The sequence below is a fragment of the Haliotis rubra genome, unplaced genomic scaffold (assembly GCF_003918875.1).
Source record: "Haliotis rubra isolate DU_JTF1 unplaced genomic scaffold, ASM391887v1 Scf292, whole genome shotgun sequence".
NCBI lineage: Eukaryota > Metazoa > Mollusca > Gastropoda > Lepetellida > Haliotidae > Haliotis > Haliotis rubra.
In genome coordinates this window covers 872,849-890,712 of record NW_025766960.1, presented here as the reverse complement: position 1 = coordinate 890,712, position 17,864 = coordinate 872,849, and the positions used below count along the sequence as shown (strand labels likewise).

At 40.3% G+C, this 17,864-nt stretch overlaps 1 protein-coding gene across 1 annotated transcript in view; it reads right to left on the bottom strand.

Annotated features, from left to right (window-relative positions):
• The window catches only part of LOC124282064 (fibropellin-1-like), a 32,311-nt gene extending 22,596 nt beyond the window's left edge, over positions 1-9,715 (bottom strand). Inside the window, exons 1-3 of the mRNA XM_046718033.1 lie at positions 9,287-9,715; positions 2,655-2,809; positions 1,531-1,661 (exon numbers count right to left, since the gene is read on the bottom strand). Coding sequence (XP_046573989.1) covers positions 1,531-1,661; positions 2,655-2,809; positions 9,287-9,328 — 328 coding nt within the window. The 5' untranslated portion in view covers positions 9,329-9,715. The remainder of the gene's footprint in view (positions 1-1,530; positions 1,662-2,654; positions 2,810-9,286) is intronic.
• Between the last annotated feature and the right edge of the window lie 8,149 nt (positions 9,716-17,864).

Below are 17,864 nucleotides of genomic sequence, written 5' to 3'. Positions count from 1 at the left end.
ACACATCTGAACACCTAATCATGAGTTATTACCTACAAACTGGCCAATAAGAGACATATCTGAACACCCGAGTAAATGTCGAGGTCAAGGTCATAATAACCCAATACCTCGTGAGTCCACTAGAAACGTCAAGTACTGTCTGACGTATCCAGCTCACAGACGAAATGAGAGAACATGTCACACTTTGAGGAATGTTGATTCACTCGGCCTGAAGTACTTGTGCAAACTGTAGCAACGTCTGGGTACAGGATGATGCTGTCCTCGGAGACAATCTATTCTGACCACACGTGTTTTTTTCGCGCTCAAACCTGGCGACTCATAGGGCCTCGAGAGGACCATGCTGTCCCCGAACGGATGCGGTGTATGGCGTGTTCAAAGTTGAAAGCAAGGCTCATAACTGGAAGAGCGTCATCACAAAACAAACGGAAACATGAGTCTCATTAACCTATTCAGACAATGACCTATTTTTCAGCTGATCCGAATTTTCTCGTGTGAAAGTGAAAAGAAACACCACAAACAACTACGGTTACACTGAATTCCAATGTCTTGTTTCATAAAAAAATAGTTATTTACAAATGAATTTGATTTTAAAATTTAATAACATCGTATTTCTATATTTTATGGCGAGGTATAGGCAGCATGACCTTAACTATGACGTCTGAGACTGTCCCTGTTTGATGAGGTCCTAAAATGATTCACAATTCTTCTGGCTCACTGGTTACACCTGTGATGTGTTCTTTGTGATTATTCGGTGTAGTTAAGTAACGCACAATGCGATTGATATAATATCAAGTCCGTACCAGATCGCAAAACTTTTCTAGCGGCAGAGCCTCGTTTTGAAATTTCCACGATTTCCAGATTTCCGTTTGTCAGTACGCAGTACGACAGAGCACGCTGTACGACGTGTATGCAAGGATTAGAAGGAGCTTAGTGTTGCAATATACAAATCCTTAGATGTATCAAATAATACTGATTAATGTTTATGTGTCCAGTTGAATGAAGTGGTCTCAATATTCTGGACTGGTTATTGTACTAAGTTGCGCTATAGGACGGAACCCAGTCAGCAGTAAACGAGACTAAATGTTTTGCCTTGCACAAGACTGTACACAAACCTTTCACTTGAACCAGGTTTGCTCTACCAGTGTGAGAGATCATCGCCCACATTATTTTCCCTCCACCGCCTCTGCCATCCTCCCGTAAAGTGAGTGACTGACTTGAGTTTTACGCCGCTTTGAGCAATATTCTATCAATATCACGGTGGGGGACACCAGAAACGGGCTTCACACACAGTACCCAGGTGGGAATCGATCCCCGGGTCTTCGGCGTGACAAGCGAATGCTTTAACCACTAGGCTACCCCACCGCCGCCCTCCCATAAAGAGTTCGCTTCATTACGTTCATTGTGACTTGGCTACATCCTGGCTCTTCCTATTATTTCGAGTTAAAAGATGGACATTTTAACCTTGCATGACTTGCGAGACAAAAGACAAAAACATCATAAAAATCATTTTTTCTTCCTTGTGTTTCTTACCGGAAATGACGTAATGCGAAACACAATGGGGTTCCGACACCCCGATATCTGTCCGGAATGTGATCCGATCCTGATCTCTGACCTCGCCGGTCACCGCCCGCCCATATTGGCATTGTGAAAGATCCATGGACCTACAAGAACAGTTAATGCAATTATACAACAGGGGAGTGACATGGAGGTTAAAGGAAAAAAAGAATACAATATTTAGTTCTTGAATGGATACTCCATGAAGAATGGAGGTAGAGGGAAGGCAGAGGGAAGGTAGAGGGAAGGCAGGGGGAAGGTAGAGAGAAGGCAGAGGGAAGGTAGAGAGGAGGCAGGGGGAAGGTAGAGAGAAGGCAGAGGGAAGGTAGAGAGAAGGCAGGGGAAGGTAGAGAGAAGGTAGAGGGAAGGTAGAGAGAAGGTAGAGTGAAGGCAGAGGGAAGGTAGAAGGAAGGCGGGGGAAGGTAGAGAGAAGGCAGAGGGAAGGTAGAGGGAAGGCAGAGGGAAGGTAGAGAGAAGGTAGAGAGAAGGCAGAGGGAAGGTAGAGAGAAGGCAGAGGGAAGGCAGAGGGAAGGTAGAGGGAAGGTAGAGAGAAGGCAGATGGAAGGTAGAGAAAGGGTAGAGGGAAGGTATAGAGAAGGTAGAGGGAAGGTAGAGAGAAGGCAGAGGGAAGGTAGATAGAAGGCAGAGGGAACGCCAATGAATGCACGAGGAAGGCACACAGACGGTCGGCAAGAAGGCAGAAGCAATGCTGAACGGACGCCGTTATTTGCATGTGAAGGTACAGAGAAGGCAGAGGGGAGGCAGAGAGGACGCCTAATACGCTCAAAGAACCCCACTGAAATGTCAAAAATTGGCAGCTTAGGTCGTACAAGAAAGGCACAAGGGACGCCCGAGCAGTTACACTGAAAAATAGGTTTGGCGACCGTCGTGCGTCCTGGTACTTTTTAGAACGCAGAGAGAAGGCAGAGCGGTCGACGTCCTGTGCAAAGGGGGCCTTAGGGCGTTTAAATCTAAAATAATCAAATGCTTATTGATTACCACCTATTCCAGTTAAACTACAGTTATGTATAATATTGCACGATAGGAAGCATCACGTGTCAGCAATTTCTACCTTGACAATTCTGATGACCCACACTTACCCGTATACAGAGTTCAGACATATGGTGAACTGGTGATCACACGCGGAATGCTTCAAGAAGCTGAACCCGTCGCAGTAGTTGCCGTTACTCCCCCTGCCCCCGGGGTTGTTGAAGGACAGGAGTCGGAGGGACAATCTCCCCGATCCACATACCATCTGGCGGAGAAAGAATAATTCAAAATTTGCCAAAGAATCTGTTTTGCATCATGTATTTTGATAGATCTTGAAACATGATCTCCTAGCAGACAAGAACAATACACAGACTTGTTCTATTGCAGTAGAAAAACAATTGTCCTGTATAAGATCCAACTCTCTGAAATACATTTTAGTCCTCGATATCGCTACACAAAGATCTGTGGACATATTTCACTCCACTCATCATACGTCACATTTCCAGATAAAGAAAAATACCTGATCCATTTTTGTTAAAACGTTTTATGAAGGCGTTAATCAGGAAATGACGTCATCACTTGGTTCTTTGTCTCATTTATGAATACTTTGATTGGTCGCTTGTCCAAAGTCTGACAATGGTTTCCACTGTTGTATATTTTAAAGGAGTTATAAGATCGGGTCTGTTCGCAGGCCAGTTTCCAATTAAATTTGGTTCAATGGTGTCAAAACCTACTTCGGCTGCGAGCCCATCACGATCAGGGTTAGAATTGGTCTTCAACAACCCATGCTTATAATAGGCGACTAACGGGATCGGGTGGTCAGGCTCGCTGACTTGGTTGACACATATCGTCATATCTTAATTGCGCATATCGATGCTCATGATGTTGATCACTGGATTGTCTGGTTATTTACAGATGGCCTCCATATAGCTGGAATATTACGGTGTTATACAGAATCAGGATCTGGATAAATCTAAGAGTCGAATACTATGGTAGCATCACTTTTTGCAGTGCACTTTATAAACATATCTGTAACTAAAACTGACGCACAAAAGAAAGTACATACAGTCGAACCCCAATGTCTCGAACTCTGTTGAGACGAATTCTCGGTTCGTGCCGATTTCATTATTTTTATCATTATTTTTACCCTGGTGTCTCGAACTAGATGTGTCGAATTCTTGGTTGTTTCGAACTCATTTTAGGATCCCCAAAAGCCCAAATTGGTATAACAATGGCGCATGCTGTTGTAGCCTGTAGCCTGTCATGAATAAAATGCGTTCCTATTTCGTTTGGGTGAATTGACTGATAAATGTAATAGTGCTGTCAACCAAATGGGATCGTTTGTACGTTTGTCAAGTTACACGTATTCTTATCTTTTTGTATGCATATTTTGTCATTAATTTACATTTTATATATTTTGATTTAATGATCAGTACTGCCGTAAACTTTTAATGCAAAGATGTATTGTTCGTATGTATGGCCTACTTTAGAAAACCAATGTTGTAAGTACTTTAGTCGTGTTGGTACTTTCTGTGCTGACGGATGTGTCGAACACTCGGATAAGTCGAACTTATCCCTTGGTCCCGACGAGTTCGACACAACGGGGTTTGGCTGTACCTCTTTGGTGGATTATTTTCCAAAACAAACCATCTATTCAAATATCTTGAAATGTTTGTGAATGTAATTTACAAGTCACAGGTATTGTGTGTTCAGGTACTGATCAGAACGTCGCCTCGTGGGCCTTTTACTGTAACAGGACAATCAGTATTGTCATTATGTCTTCAGAACATGTGACTACCATTATGATAAGTTATAATCTTGTTTCTCTCAAATAAATTTAATTTAGCCGACCGAAAGAGGACCGGGCTATGCCCTACCTCATCAACACCTACTGTGAACATTTGGATTCCGCGAGAATACCCTTTCAGGCAAAGCTTTGCAATATGAGTAGCTACATCCTAAGTACCACTGACTATTTTTAGCATTTCACTGAAACACCATATCTCTACACCAGCGGTGTTTCGCTGAAACACCATATCTCTACACCAGCGGTGTTTCGCTGAAACACCATATCTCTACACCAGCGGTGTTTCGAATTTCGAATTCGGAGAAGCCAATCATGAAAAGATCACATTCGTTACAAAGACATCCTATGTTTACTAAAATTGCCAATAATCTTTGTTAAACGTCTACAATATCCCCTCAGACGCGACAAGCACACTGCCTAAGACATATGTCACACTCAACTTTAGTTCCTTGAAGGAAACTCATTCTTGAAGATCCCGGATAGAATAAGCCTTCGGAAACCAATACACGTCTTAAGAGGCGTCTAACGGGATTGGCCAATCAGGTCCGGTGACCTGGTTCACACGTCACAATCATCTGATTGTCTGGCCCGGTTTCGAATAATTACAGATCGTTGAATATTGCTTAATTACGGTGTCAAAGAACAAAGAATAGAATCCATAAATTAATACATTTTACACAAAGATCTCAAGGTCATCTTTTCTAAAACATTATAGTGGTTTTAATCTGTTAAGGATGTTGAAAAGTATATTCTTGAAATGTTTCCCGAAAAGGACCTGCTTTTGAGGGTATATTTTAAGTTTCCCTGTGCATCTCATAAATTGAAAGTTCAGCTAGATAGATTTAATTGTTATGATAACCCTAATGCATTGTTATGTACTAAAAGTATCCTGGGCTGTATTGAAGGCGAATTTCACTTAAAGTTTTATTTATTTGCCCTTACTATTAAGTCAAGCAGACAACAATTTGTACCTGAATATTTTATAAGAATCCGTCTGCTTCAAACATGTATCAACTGCTAGCATCCACTGACACAAAACTTATTAAATCTTTGTCGTTGTATTTGAAAAGAAACTTGCCAATTTGATATCGTTGTGAAGGATATACCGACATGTGCAAATGTGTGCAGTACTTATAAGTCATTTTGAAAAAGACATAGCTGAAATAAGTCTATATGCCATGAAGCAATGTCGTCAACACGAAGGGAATGCTTGCCTGATCGCTTGTACGCTAACGAGTGTAAATGTCAACTGATGTCCTCTTCGGTGCCGAAATACATTTATCAGGATAAAAAGTCATTATTTTATCTCTTGAAATCAGTTCAGACGATAACATTAAGTAAATTTTATGCCACCTGTCATCATTGGGCTCCTGATTCACAATAATGCGTGCAACATGGCAATGAAATTTCATTCTTAACTGGTAAAGTTCAACACATTTCACAAGTGTAATTAGAAAGTATCAACCAGGGCTCCCCAGTCAATAACTGTCAACTCTTCGGGGACAGTTCGATAACCGCAAGTGACTTTCCTCCGTGTTTGTTTGGTTGTTGTTTTACGCCGCACTCAGCAATATTCCAGCTATATGACGGCGGCATGTAAATTATCGTGTCTGGACCAGACAATCCAGTGATCAACATCATGAACATCGATCTACGCAAATGGGATGCGATGACATATGTCAATCAAGTCAGCGAGCCTGACCACCCGATCCCATTAGTAAACTCAAGATTACGACAAGCATGGGTTGCTGAAGATCAATTTTACCCCGGATCTTCACGGGGTTTTCCTACATGACTCCATAAGGGATCCTTCACAAGGACTCTAAGAAATATTTTAAAATAAATGAAAAACATTTTTTGTAACAAAATTAAAAAGACCATTGCTGACTTAGCCTCACCTCATCTCACTATATCGTTTAAAGACAAAATGCCTCTTGACACTAGTGTTTGTAGGGCTGTAACGATGAATTGCAATAGTTGAGCCTCAGATAGCAATTAATCGATGGTAGAAACCAAAAACTATCGATGTATCGATAGTATGTGTGACTATCGATAGTTTATTAACTGACTTCCAATGATATATCTGCAGCACAAAATACAGGATGTTTGGGTGCAGATTGGCAGCTTCATTGAGTTTATGTTTTAACTGTTTACTTCATCTGGGTTTCTTGTTTCTTGTCAGTTATTAAAAGAGACTGAAACTACTTGTTTGTATTTCATATAAATTATACATTCATTTGGGAAATGAGAAGATTCACAGAGACAAAAAACTATTGCAATAGTATTGCAATAGTATGTTGCAGTAGACTACCGCTATCGCAATAGTTGTTTCCCCCTCAATAGTCACCCCCACGTGTTTTACTTTTCATTCACATTCCTTTCGCATAAATCAGAAACGAAATCAAATATCCTCTATCTGGTAATTCAGTTAAATTCATAATTCATGGAATCCCACTGACCCCAATTCTCTAAATTCACGTGTACAGCCGAAAGGAAAACTTGACATTTGTGTGGGAATATCCCAACACTTGACCTCGATGTAAGCCGCATGATCGTGCACGAGGTCAAAGGTTAAGGGTCACTTTCATTGTGGAACTTGTTGAAGGATGACAAGCCACAGAGTGACCATCACTCTCCTTGGAACACAAGCATCCACTCGGCTTACTGGAAGTGGCAAATTCATTCTGGATGTAAGCTCCACGTGTCCGGATAAAGGACATGTTGAAGACCCTTAATTAACTATGTACAGCCTCACAAGTTTGCAGTCAATGTCAAGGTCCATTTGCTCACTATTGTACATACACACTGCATCCTCATCCTTCGAGTGAGTGTAGTTTTACGCCGCCTTTTGCAATATTCCAGCAATATCACGGAGTGGGGGGACACCGCAAATGGGCTTCACAGATTGTACCCATGAAGGGAATCGAACCCGGGTCTTCGGCGTGACGAGCGAAAGCTTTAACCACTAGGCTACCCCCACAGCCCCGATCGGTAGATGATATAGTAAATGTTGCGTGTCGTTCACCACTTTAATATGATATGACGACATTTGTCACACTCTTGATCCGTAATGCACATGGTCTTGGGAGACTAGGTTGATTAGTAACTTAAAGAATTGTAGCAGTGAGTGAGTATTGTTTTATGCCGCCTTTAGCAATATTCCAGCAATACCACGACTGGAGACACCAGAAATGGGCTTCAAACATTGTACCCATGTGGGGAATCGAACCCGGGACTTCGGCGTGACGAGCGAACGCTTTAACCATTTGGCTACCCACACCGCCCCGACTTTACTTTAACGTTTCATCACGTTGGTGCAACATATTTTGCATGGTAGTGGTTCACGGACCGGAACACATTGGGAAACAGGACGAAACATTCTGATCGTATTACCAGGACATGGTTATGTCGGCCTGTGGTAAACACTATAGGTGGCTAGTCATCACTTCCCTATGGAATCCTAGAAGGGACATCAGGGGCGGATACAGGATTTTCGTTTGGTGGGGGGTGCACCCCAATCCTCGGAACCCTGGGCATAAAACATGTAGTACATTTGGAACACTCTTGGGGGGGTGCGCACTCCCGCACCCCCTCCTCTGGATCCGCGCATGGACATTCTCGCGTTGTTGCGCGTACTAACACATCTGCACATCTTAGGCGGTGCGACAACTCGACAGCGCGACATCTTTTGACCTTGACAATTGTCGCATTGTAGCCCTTTGGATGAATAAATAATGTTATTCAAACGTGACAAATGGTCAAAATGTAGCGTTGCCGCGTTGTCGCACGTACGACAATCTCCCTTCTAGGATTCCATACTTCTATGACATTTTACCGAAAATCATAAACTGTCCCAGAAAAAATGCTTTAATTTACAGTTTCCTTCACAACAGATAGATGGTTACTGCCACAATATATACAGTGTTAACATATGTGTTTGGGGGCATTTTTAATATTTAGACTCGCATTATAATGGTTGGTTTCTTGGTTGCTTAACGCCACCCTCAGCAATATTCCCGCTATATGGCGACGGTCTGTAAATAATCGAGTCTGTACCAGACAATCCAGTGATCAGCAGCACGAGCAGCGAGTCTGACCACACGATCCCGTTTGTCGCCGTTTACAACAAGCATGGGGCATAACCTGGAGATGTTTGTTACAAGGTTCCACTCCCTAATTCACTATAACGTCCCATGCAGTGTTCGGGACGATGGGGTAGCCTAGTGGTTCCGGCGTTCGCTCGTCACGCCGAAGACCCGGGTTCGATTCCCCACATGGGTGCAATGTGTGAAGCCCATTTCTGGTGTCCCCCGCCGTGATATTGCTGGAATATCGCGAAATGCGGTGTAAAACTACACTCACTCATCACCCATGCAGTGTTCAGACACTGTACTCACGAAAAGAACTTCAGTCTAGCATCCTGGCATTTTTCATTCATATAGCACATCAACATTCCTATAGCACGCTGACATTACGTTGTAACATGACGTTACTGCTAAGGCGTTATAAAGTGAGTTATCGCTTCCAAACTTTCTCTGACCTGATAAAGTAGTAAGAATGTCAAGTGTTCCTCAAGTTGACATCCATATTTTTTTGGGGTCTTACTCGTCCTATTATTCCTTGTGAAGACTTCTGAAGTGCTTACATTGTGTGTTTAGTAACCGAAGTGAAATAACTAACTTAATCTTTAGGATAACTAAACGTATTCATATGTCAAGTATTAAACAGCATTTGTTCGGTCGCTTGACCGACCTCCTCCAACACTGCAGGTCACAAGCCACCAAACTATCATTGTATGGTCAGTCATATCAACCAATTATCAACTGTCCTTCGCTGTTTCAAAAACGTTTCTTTTCAATTTACTCATAATAACTGCCTTTTCTTTATCTACATTTAAGGTAAGTAAACTTACATTCAAGTCAAAAGCCCACTTACCGTAAATCCAATAATGAAGACAAGGAGCTCTTCTCGTACCATTGCTGTTGGAGTTGAAATATTCTTACAACACTGAACACAGTGAAAATCCTCCCAGGAAATATACAGTTCAAGGTCGGGAGCGTTTTCAACCAGACAGTAGACGTGTTTACTGTTTTCCTCCTTCGTCCTACTATATACACCAAAGAGTACATTCAGAAACGCCCAATCATATCAAAGCATCCAGGAGCATGTTTCTAAAGCTGATATTTCCATAAGAGGCGCGTACATTTATCACCGTTGTCTGGAGTATCCTTGGATCCGGTGTAAGATAATGAATGACAATGTTAGACAACGTCTCGGCTATTAAACCCCCTCAGTGGGATGGTTGCAGTGATGTGAAGTAGATAGGAAGTAAATTAGCGGCAAGTGGTGATTTGTCCTACACGAGCGTTGATAGATGAACAATGTGAGTGTAGAGGTTAGTCGTCTGGATGATGTACGGACTGCGTGTGACGGCTGGCGGTGACAGATGTAGACCCTTCTGTTCCGTAGCTGTATAAACAATAAACAACATAATTGTGCTTTGTTTCTACTTGGGAAACGTTTGGGGGGACTGTTAATTGCTTATGTAATGTACTGTAGAATATACACCATAATTGTGCTGTTTCTACTTGGGAAACGTTTGGGAGACTGTTAGTTGCTTATGTAATGTACTGTAGAATATACACCATAATTGTGCTGTTTCTACTTGGGAAACGTTGGGGAGACTGTTAGTTGCTTATGTAATGTACTGTAGAATATACACCATAATTGTGCTGTTTCTACTTGGGAAACGTTGGGGAGAGTGTTAGTTGCTTATGTAATGTACTGTAGAATATACACCATAATTGTGCTGTTTCGACTTGGGAAACGTTGGGGAGTTTCTTGTAACCAGTTTGTTGTTTATGTATTGTATGTTAGATTGTGGACAATAATTGTGCTTTGTTTCTTCTTGGCAAACGTAGGGGGCTTAATTGTTGCTTATGAAATGTACGGTAAAATTTACACCGTAACTGTGCTGTGTTTCTCCTTGGCAAACGTTTGAGGTCATTCATTATTTTTGGTCATTTAATGTAAGGTAAAATATACACCATAATTGAGTAATTGTGCTTTGCTTCCACTTGGCAAATGTTTGGTGTGATTGTTTACTGATCATTTAATGAAAGATATATACACCATAATAGTGCTTTGTTTCGATTTGTCAAACGTAGGGGCTTATTTGTTTCTTGTGAAATGTACGATAAAATAAACACCATAATTGTGCTTTGTTTATTGCTCATGTCTTATATGGTAAAATATCTTCTGTAATTGTGCTCAAAGCCATTAAACTGTTGGCTTGCATTGTTTAGCCTCCATCTTTGTTGTCTCATTAGGTTTGTTGTTCTTACATGTGCATGTACATACATGTATATATGCCCTCTGCTTCATACCATTCATTCACCTGAGACCCGTGAAGATCCGGGGTAGAATAGGTCTTCAGCCACCCATGCTTGCCACAAAAGGCGACTATGCTTGTCGTAAAAGGCGACAAACGGGATCGGGTGGTCAGGCTCGCTGACATGGTTGACACATGTCATCGGTTCCCCATTGCGCAGATCGATGCTCATGCTGTTGATCACTGGATTGTCTGGTCCAGACTCGATTATTTACAGACAGCAGCCATATAGCTGGAATATTGCTGAGTGCGGTGTAAAACTAAACTCACTCACGCACTCATTCACCTGATGAAGGAGTAAGGATACTCCGAAGCGTTGTGTTCCTCATGATAAAGAAGTTGACATCCATAAAAACTCTCTTCCTTATGTGTATCACATCTAAATGTCATTAAAAGACCTGAATTGTGCTTTGTTTCTATTTGGCAAACGTTTGTGGGATTATTTCTTGCTCGTGTAATGTCCGGTAAAACATGGACCGCCTCCGTGGTGTAGTGGTTAGAGCGTCCGCCCGGAGAGCGGAAGGACGCGGGTTCGATCCCCGACCGCGTCATACCAAAAGACGTTAAAATATGGTACTTGTTGGTCCCTGCCTGGCGCTCGGCATTAATGGGTACAACAAGGACTGGTCGGCTCGGAGTCAGTATAATGTGTCTGAGTGGGGTATTCATGCTTCACTGCGGCATGGTATCTCAGTGGGCTAGCTCTATAAAACCAGCTTAAGTCTGGGATAGTACAAGCAGCCGCACATACACATACACACGTATGCACGTCGTCATATGAGCGAAATATTCTCAAGCACGACGTTAAACCCAATTTCACCTCACCTCACCTCGGGTAAAACATCGCCATAATATTGTTTTGTTTCGACTTGGCAAACGTTCGGAGGCATTGTTTGTTGTTCATGTAATGTCCGGTAAAATATGCACCATCATTGTTCTTTGTTTCAACCGGGCACACGTTGTCCGATGATTATTTGCTGCTCATGTAGAGTACGGTAAAACATAAAGCTCATATCATATTTCAAAATATGGACAAACAATTTATGGTCCCTAACATTTTTCGCTTAGTATATCTCCAGCATGCATCATTTTAGATACAAAGCTTGTCAAATGGTATGATAAAATAAGATAAGGAATTTACAGTCAACTAAATCACGACAGAGAACTATACATACGATTCACTCATGATATATATCACAGTGCATTTGATTTATGATTTATGCAATAGTCGATAGGCAGGTAATTAATTCAGTGATCTGTTCATGTAAAGCTGATTGATTGACAGTAATCGATATGAAAGATTAGCGGAACCCGTTTGTTCTCGTTTTCGGAACAGGCAGCGTTTGATCTGATGTTAAGGTTATTTATAGTCAGAGAACAATACATGGCTATTGTTACTTAGTATCTTATGTGCATTGTTCATTATTGGTTCTTTAGGGTGCATGCAGAGGCAAGGCCGAGTAATTATTTTGCAATATTTAAAATTTCCATTATTCAATTTTGGTTTTGGACGAGTCGATTTCTGAGCTAGTAGGGGAATTGAAAAGTTAGTATCATCTGTGTGAAGGTCTTGTAAAAGGAAAGAATTGATTTGATTTGCTTTCTAGAAGTTGGTGAGTTAGTAAGGAAGGATACGTCTTATTTGATAACAGCTTCTTGTATACTGCAGAGAGCGACGTTTCGGTGTAGATTCTTACACCATTATCAAGATAAAGTGTACGAATCCCCAACAACCGCACGTACGCCCCACATGTAGCTATGTAGATTAAACTGTCTTGGCGTGACGGGTAGGTGGGGTAGTCTAGGGGTTAACGCGTTCGCTCGTCACACCGAAGACCCGGGTTCGATTCCTAATATGGGTACAATATGTGAAGCCCATTTCTGGTGTCCCCCCGCCGTGAATATTGCTGGAATATTGCAAAAGGCGGCGTAAAACTAAACTCACTAACTCCTTAGTCTAGTGGACATAGCGCCTCCCCAGAGAACGAATGGTCGGCGGTTCGAACCCCGGTCATGTAGTACCAAGATATGGTCTTCAGTGACCCATGCTTGTCGTAAGAGGCGACTAACGGGATCGGATGGTCAGCTCGCAGACTTAACTGGGACATGTCATCGTATCCGACTGCGTACACGTAGATCGACACTCATGCTGTTGATTTCTGGATTGTCTGGTCCGGACTCGATTATTTACAGACCGCCGCCATATAGCTGGAATATTGCTGAGTGCGTCATTAAACAACCAACCAACCAACTACAATATGTGAAGCCCATTTCTGGTGTCCCCTGCTGTGATATTGCTGGAATATTGCTAAAAGCGGCCTAAATCCAAGCTCACTCACGCACTCTAACATGTACCTGGCTGGTAATGCTGATATCCACGCCATGTTGTTTATCCCTGTAATATATGACCACTGTGTAGAGACAGGCCACTGCGATGATAAATCTCGCACTTTTCACATGCTGAATAAGTACAATGAGTGTAGTGTTTGAACGCACCTGTCATTCATCACCACGTATAGGAACTCGGCATTAGTCATTGTTTGTCTGTTGTAGCATGTTTACAGGCTATGTAATGTCACCTCAATTAATAGGAAATGTACACAGTGGATATAACAGATGTGACTATTAGAGGTTGGTGGGCATGTTTTAAACATCGAATGTGCCTATATATGAACGATTTTGTAATTTATGTATGAATGGATGTATAGAAGATGAATACCATTTTCTGTTAATATGTAAAGTTTATTCCATTTTAAGACAAAAGTATATTCCTGAAAATGTCTGGAAATATCCCTCTATTTATAAATTTAACATGTTATTAAGTAGTGACAAAGTGAATATCCTAATTAACTTAGCAAAATTTGTAAAAGAAGCTTTAACGTAAAGAAGTGCTTAAAAGGTGTATCCAACCATTTTGTCACTTGCATTATTATTTTGTGAGTTTTTGTACTTGGGCCTATGGTCTTTATACGGAATAAAAAAAGTTATACGATACACGATGTTTTTTCTGTCACCCATACAATATAGGTGTACTGTGATTATTAAATCCCGAGGACAGAGGTATAACACACGATCCTTTACTAGAACCAGCATAGGCAGATGCTTTGCCAACACTATCACCCCATAGCCCTACCGCTCAACACATCCGCACATACACATACAAACACGCACGCACGCATACACACTACCACCATGTCATAATCAGTACCATGAAGTTAGAAGCATACTTTCCATATACTTTTTATGACCGAATTGTTTTATTATCAACAAAAACAATAATCATTTGAGAAATATTTGGCGAACAAACGCAGCATGGTTCCCGAATTGTGTGCATTCATGTGGAATGCTTTTGTTTCTATATTTATTTTTGAGGGTTCTCCGTCTATACTTACCACAGTAGGTTTTAAATCCGGTTACTGTTAACAGGATATATACAATGTCGACTTTTGAAATCATTATAGTGTGTAATCTCGCTATGTTTCGTGTGTATCGGGTATTATATTGTTAGAATTAAAAATCTTAGACTACGTGCCACACATAGTTTATATTTGTTTTGAATAAGTACGATTTTCTGTTCTCTTTTCTTAATTACATTGGTACGCCTATGAAACAGCCCAAAATGCATCAAACACTGGAAAAATGTAGTAGGTGTAGGTGATGATTAGCCGAGGTCACACGAAGAAGGAAAGGAACATGTATGAAGGAAAAAAAATTTTTAAGCGAACATGACCTCATGCAAATAAATAGTTTGATGAGGCTACAGCATGTAGTGTCAGGAATATTTGTAAAATTTCCTGTGTTTTGTTTACTAACAATGGAAAGTTTAAAAAAATAGGAAATCCTACTTTATAAAATTTTTTAGGAAATCCTAGTTTATAAATATATGACTAAATATGAAAGCTTTGAGTGATATCTATTTAAGGTATTATCATCATAAGTGTAATCAACTTTATAACAATTGATTTCAAGAATATATGGAAAATTAAAAAAATAGGAAATCCAACTTTTTATAAAAAATAAACTTTCTCCCAAATGCTCTGCCTCTTATTTGTCCACAATCATAATACATATAGTTGATTTCTAACAAGTTATGGTCATGACATAGTAATTCATAAGCAGATAGTAACATATGTATATCATAATAAAGGTTGACAGTTTTCATTCAACTCAACAGGTTATTACGGCAACCATCAACTCCGCTGGTCTGCATCCCAGATCTAAAGAAGAGGTAGAGAAAAAGTTGAAGAACATAAAGAGTCAATCAAAACAGAAGTATTCTGAATTCAGCAGAATGACTAGAGGAACAGGCAAGTACTTTTCTTCAGCTCATATATCCTGTATATGAGTCACGGGTATTAAATGATATCTATCAGTCTTCTGTCAATTGTCTTAACAAATAAGTTATTACTGATGGATCAATAATCAGTAACAATCGTCCCTGTGTTTTTGTTGTTGTATTTCTTGTATGAAGGGTAATATTTAAAAAATGTTATCCTGAATGGAATAGTGATTGTCCTATTCCCTATTCCAATGAACATATATATATGAAGTTAGTTTAAATAAAAGAAATCAAATTAATGATTGTGATTAAATTTTAATGCAGGAGGTGGACCAGCACCAACACCAATCAGCCCAGTGACCGATGCTGTCATTGACATTTTAGGCCAGGACAATGTGGCACTGACAGGTGTGCCTGGGTCAGTCGACTCAACAATGCTGCCGGTACTTGACTTGGTACCAACCGATGACAGGTAAATATGAATGATATGAGGTACCTTTTGGTTAGAATATCATCACCTCACTTGTGCATAAATGTGTTCATACATACATGTATTTTTGGTATGCTTTAACTGCACTGTCTGTTATGATAAATATATGTAATGAACAACTGTTATTGTTTTTTTATATCTAATTGTAATAACACAAAACAACAGGCTTGTTAAAATTGAAAGAACATTTATATGAAAATTACATGCACATTTCTATCATTTTATTTTTAGACATATTTATGAAGCCATGTGTGACCCCCATCCACAGCCAGAAGGAGCCGGAATGGGTCCTGAGGAGCCAGCAGTCCATCCAGATGCTCCAAGATGCCACACAGTGGAAGCTCTGTTAAAACAGAAATTGCAGCTGGAAATAGAATGCCTCACATTGAAAAAGGAATACCTAAAACATAAAATCATGAAACTGAATTAGCTTAAAGTGCCATAAATGTACTTGCTGAAAATCAGAAATATTTACATATTTGGGTATTAGGTGTATCATTCTCTGTCTAATATAAGGATAAAACAGATTCTGTTAGAAAAACTATTGTGGGGCCTTTAGCCAAACAGAAATTAAATTGTCAATAGTACACATGAAGATAAGGGAATATACAATATTACAAATAAATAAAGCTATCGTGTAGAATGTATTAATAGTATGAGTGATAAAACTTAATTTTGTTTTGGAGAGGATTGTCTGTATTAAATGTAATAAGGGAAAAAATACCAGCGCCTTGAGCATGCACTAGTGCGTGGATATGTGCGCTATATAAATATCCTATAATAATAATAATAACATAATCTACCATTTATAGTTCTAACTCTGACACTATGATAGAAGATCCTAAAATCATCTTACATGGAAAGTTTGTATTGGCGAAGTGCTCTCTGTATCTCAGTGCAGCCACTGGTGGAGTGATTCCCGGTAGACCTCCATTCTGCCCATCTGTGAGTAGTAATGGAATGTTTCTGTCCTTGCATATGTTGTGAATAGGGCTTCAACGAGTCCATTTTCTTGGACTCGAGTACTCGAGGGGTGAGACTCGACTCGGACCCGAGTACTCGAAATTCATACCTTTCAAGCAAACAATAGCGTAACTTGCATGACATGTGTTCCGATCACACAAGTGAACACTTACTTCATTCCGACTTCATATCGTTATGTGACTAACATTTCCCATTGGTCAGAATCAGTATTTGGATGTTTACTTGACACTTGTTGTTTTCATCGTACTTCTTGTACTGCCAGGGGCGGTGGGGTAGCCTAATGGTTAAAGCGTCCGCTCGACACGCTGAAGACCCGGGTTCGATTCCCCACATGGGTGCAATGTGTGAAGCCCATTTCTGGTGTCCCCCGCCGTGATATTGCTGGAATATTGCTAAAAGCGGCGTAAAACCAAACTCAGTCACTCACTCTTGTACTGCCTGCAAAACGCAGTGATATACCGCACAGGCGGCATTTGGTTATTTTTCTCTTTTCTCTATCCAGATCAAGATACGCCCATACATTTGATTTTTTTTTATCTTTCTCCATGTCTATCAATTGTCAAGATAGTTACCTTATCATTTTAAGAAGTGAAATTTCAAACGATGTATAATATTTACTCTCATCTGCAGAGAATTGTAACAACTAATACCATACAGCCACACCTTATGAGGAGTAAACTATATATATTTAATATAGGTCTTAATAAAAACATTATCAGATGGGTACATAGAACTCAGTATGTCAGTGTAAATGGCTATCAATCTTCTTTTCTCTCAACCTCTACTGCAGAACCAAATGGCTGTGTTCCTTCATCCGTACTCTTCGTTTTGTATACTAATGACTGTTACTTGTCAATATATGACGTGCTTACTGTGAAATTCGCAGATGACGCCACTGTTACTGGCCTATTTTCCGATTCTGAACATAATTATTGTCAAGGCATTGACAAAACAGTAATGACAGTTTTTTATCAAACCTTTATTCAAAGTGTGTTGACCTACAATTTTCTATGTTGGTATGGGAGTCTGTCTCATTGCAACAAAAACAAGCTTTTCAAAATTGTTAATACTGCTTGCAAAATTTCTGGGGTGTCTTTTAAGTATATTCCCTTTATCTATGAGCGCCAGATTGTCACAAAGGCAACTAAAATTAGATTTGATAGTTGACATATTTGATCTCACCATTTTGAACTACTTCCTTCTGGACGCTGCTGTCGATTACCTTCCCTCAAAACAGAGTTCGACAGTCTTTCATACCATCAAGTATTCGTGAATGCAACAAATATTTTGAATCACCATCACGTGATTACAACTAGAATTATTCAGCCTCTTTACCTATGTGGTTAATTGAATTATATCATGTCAGTTT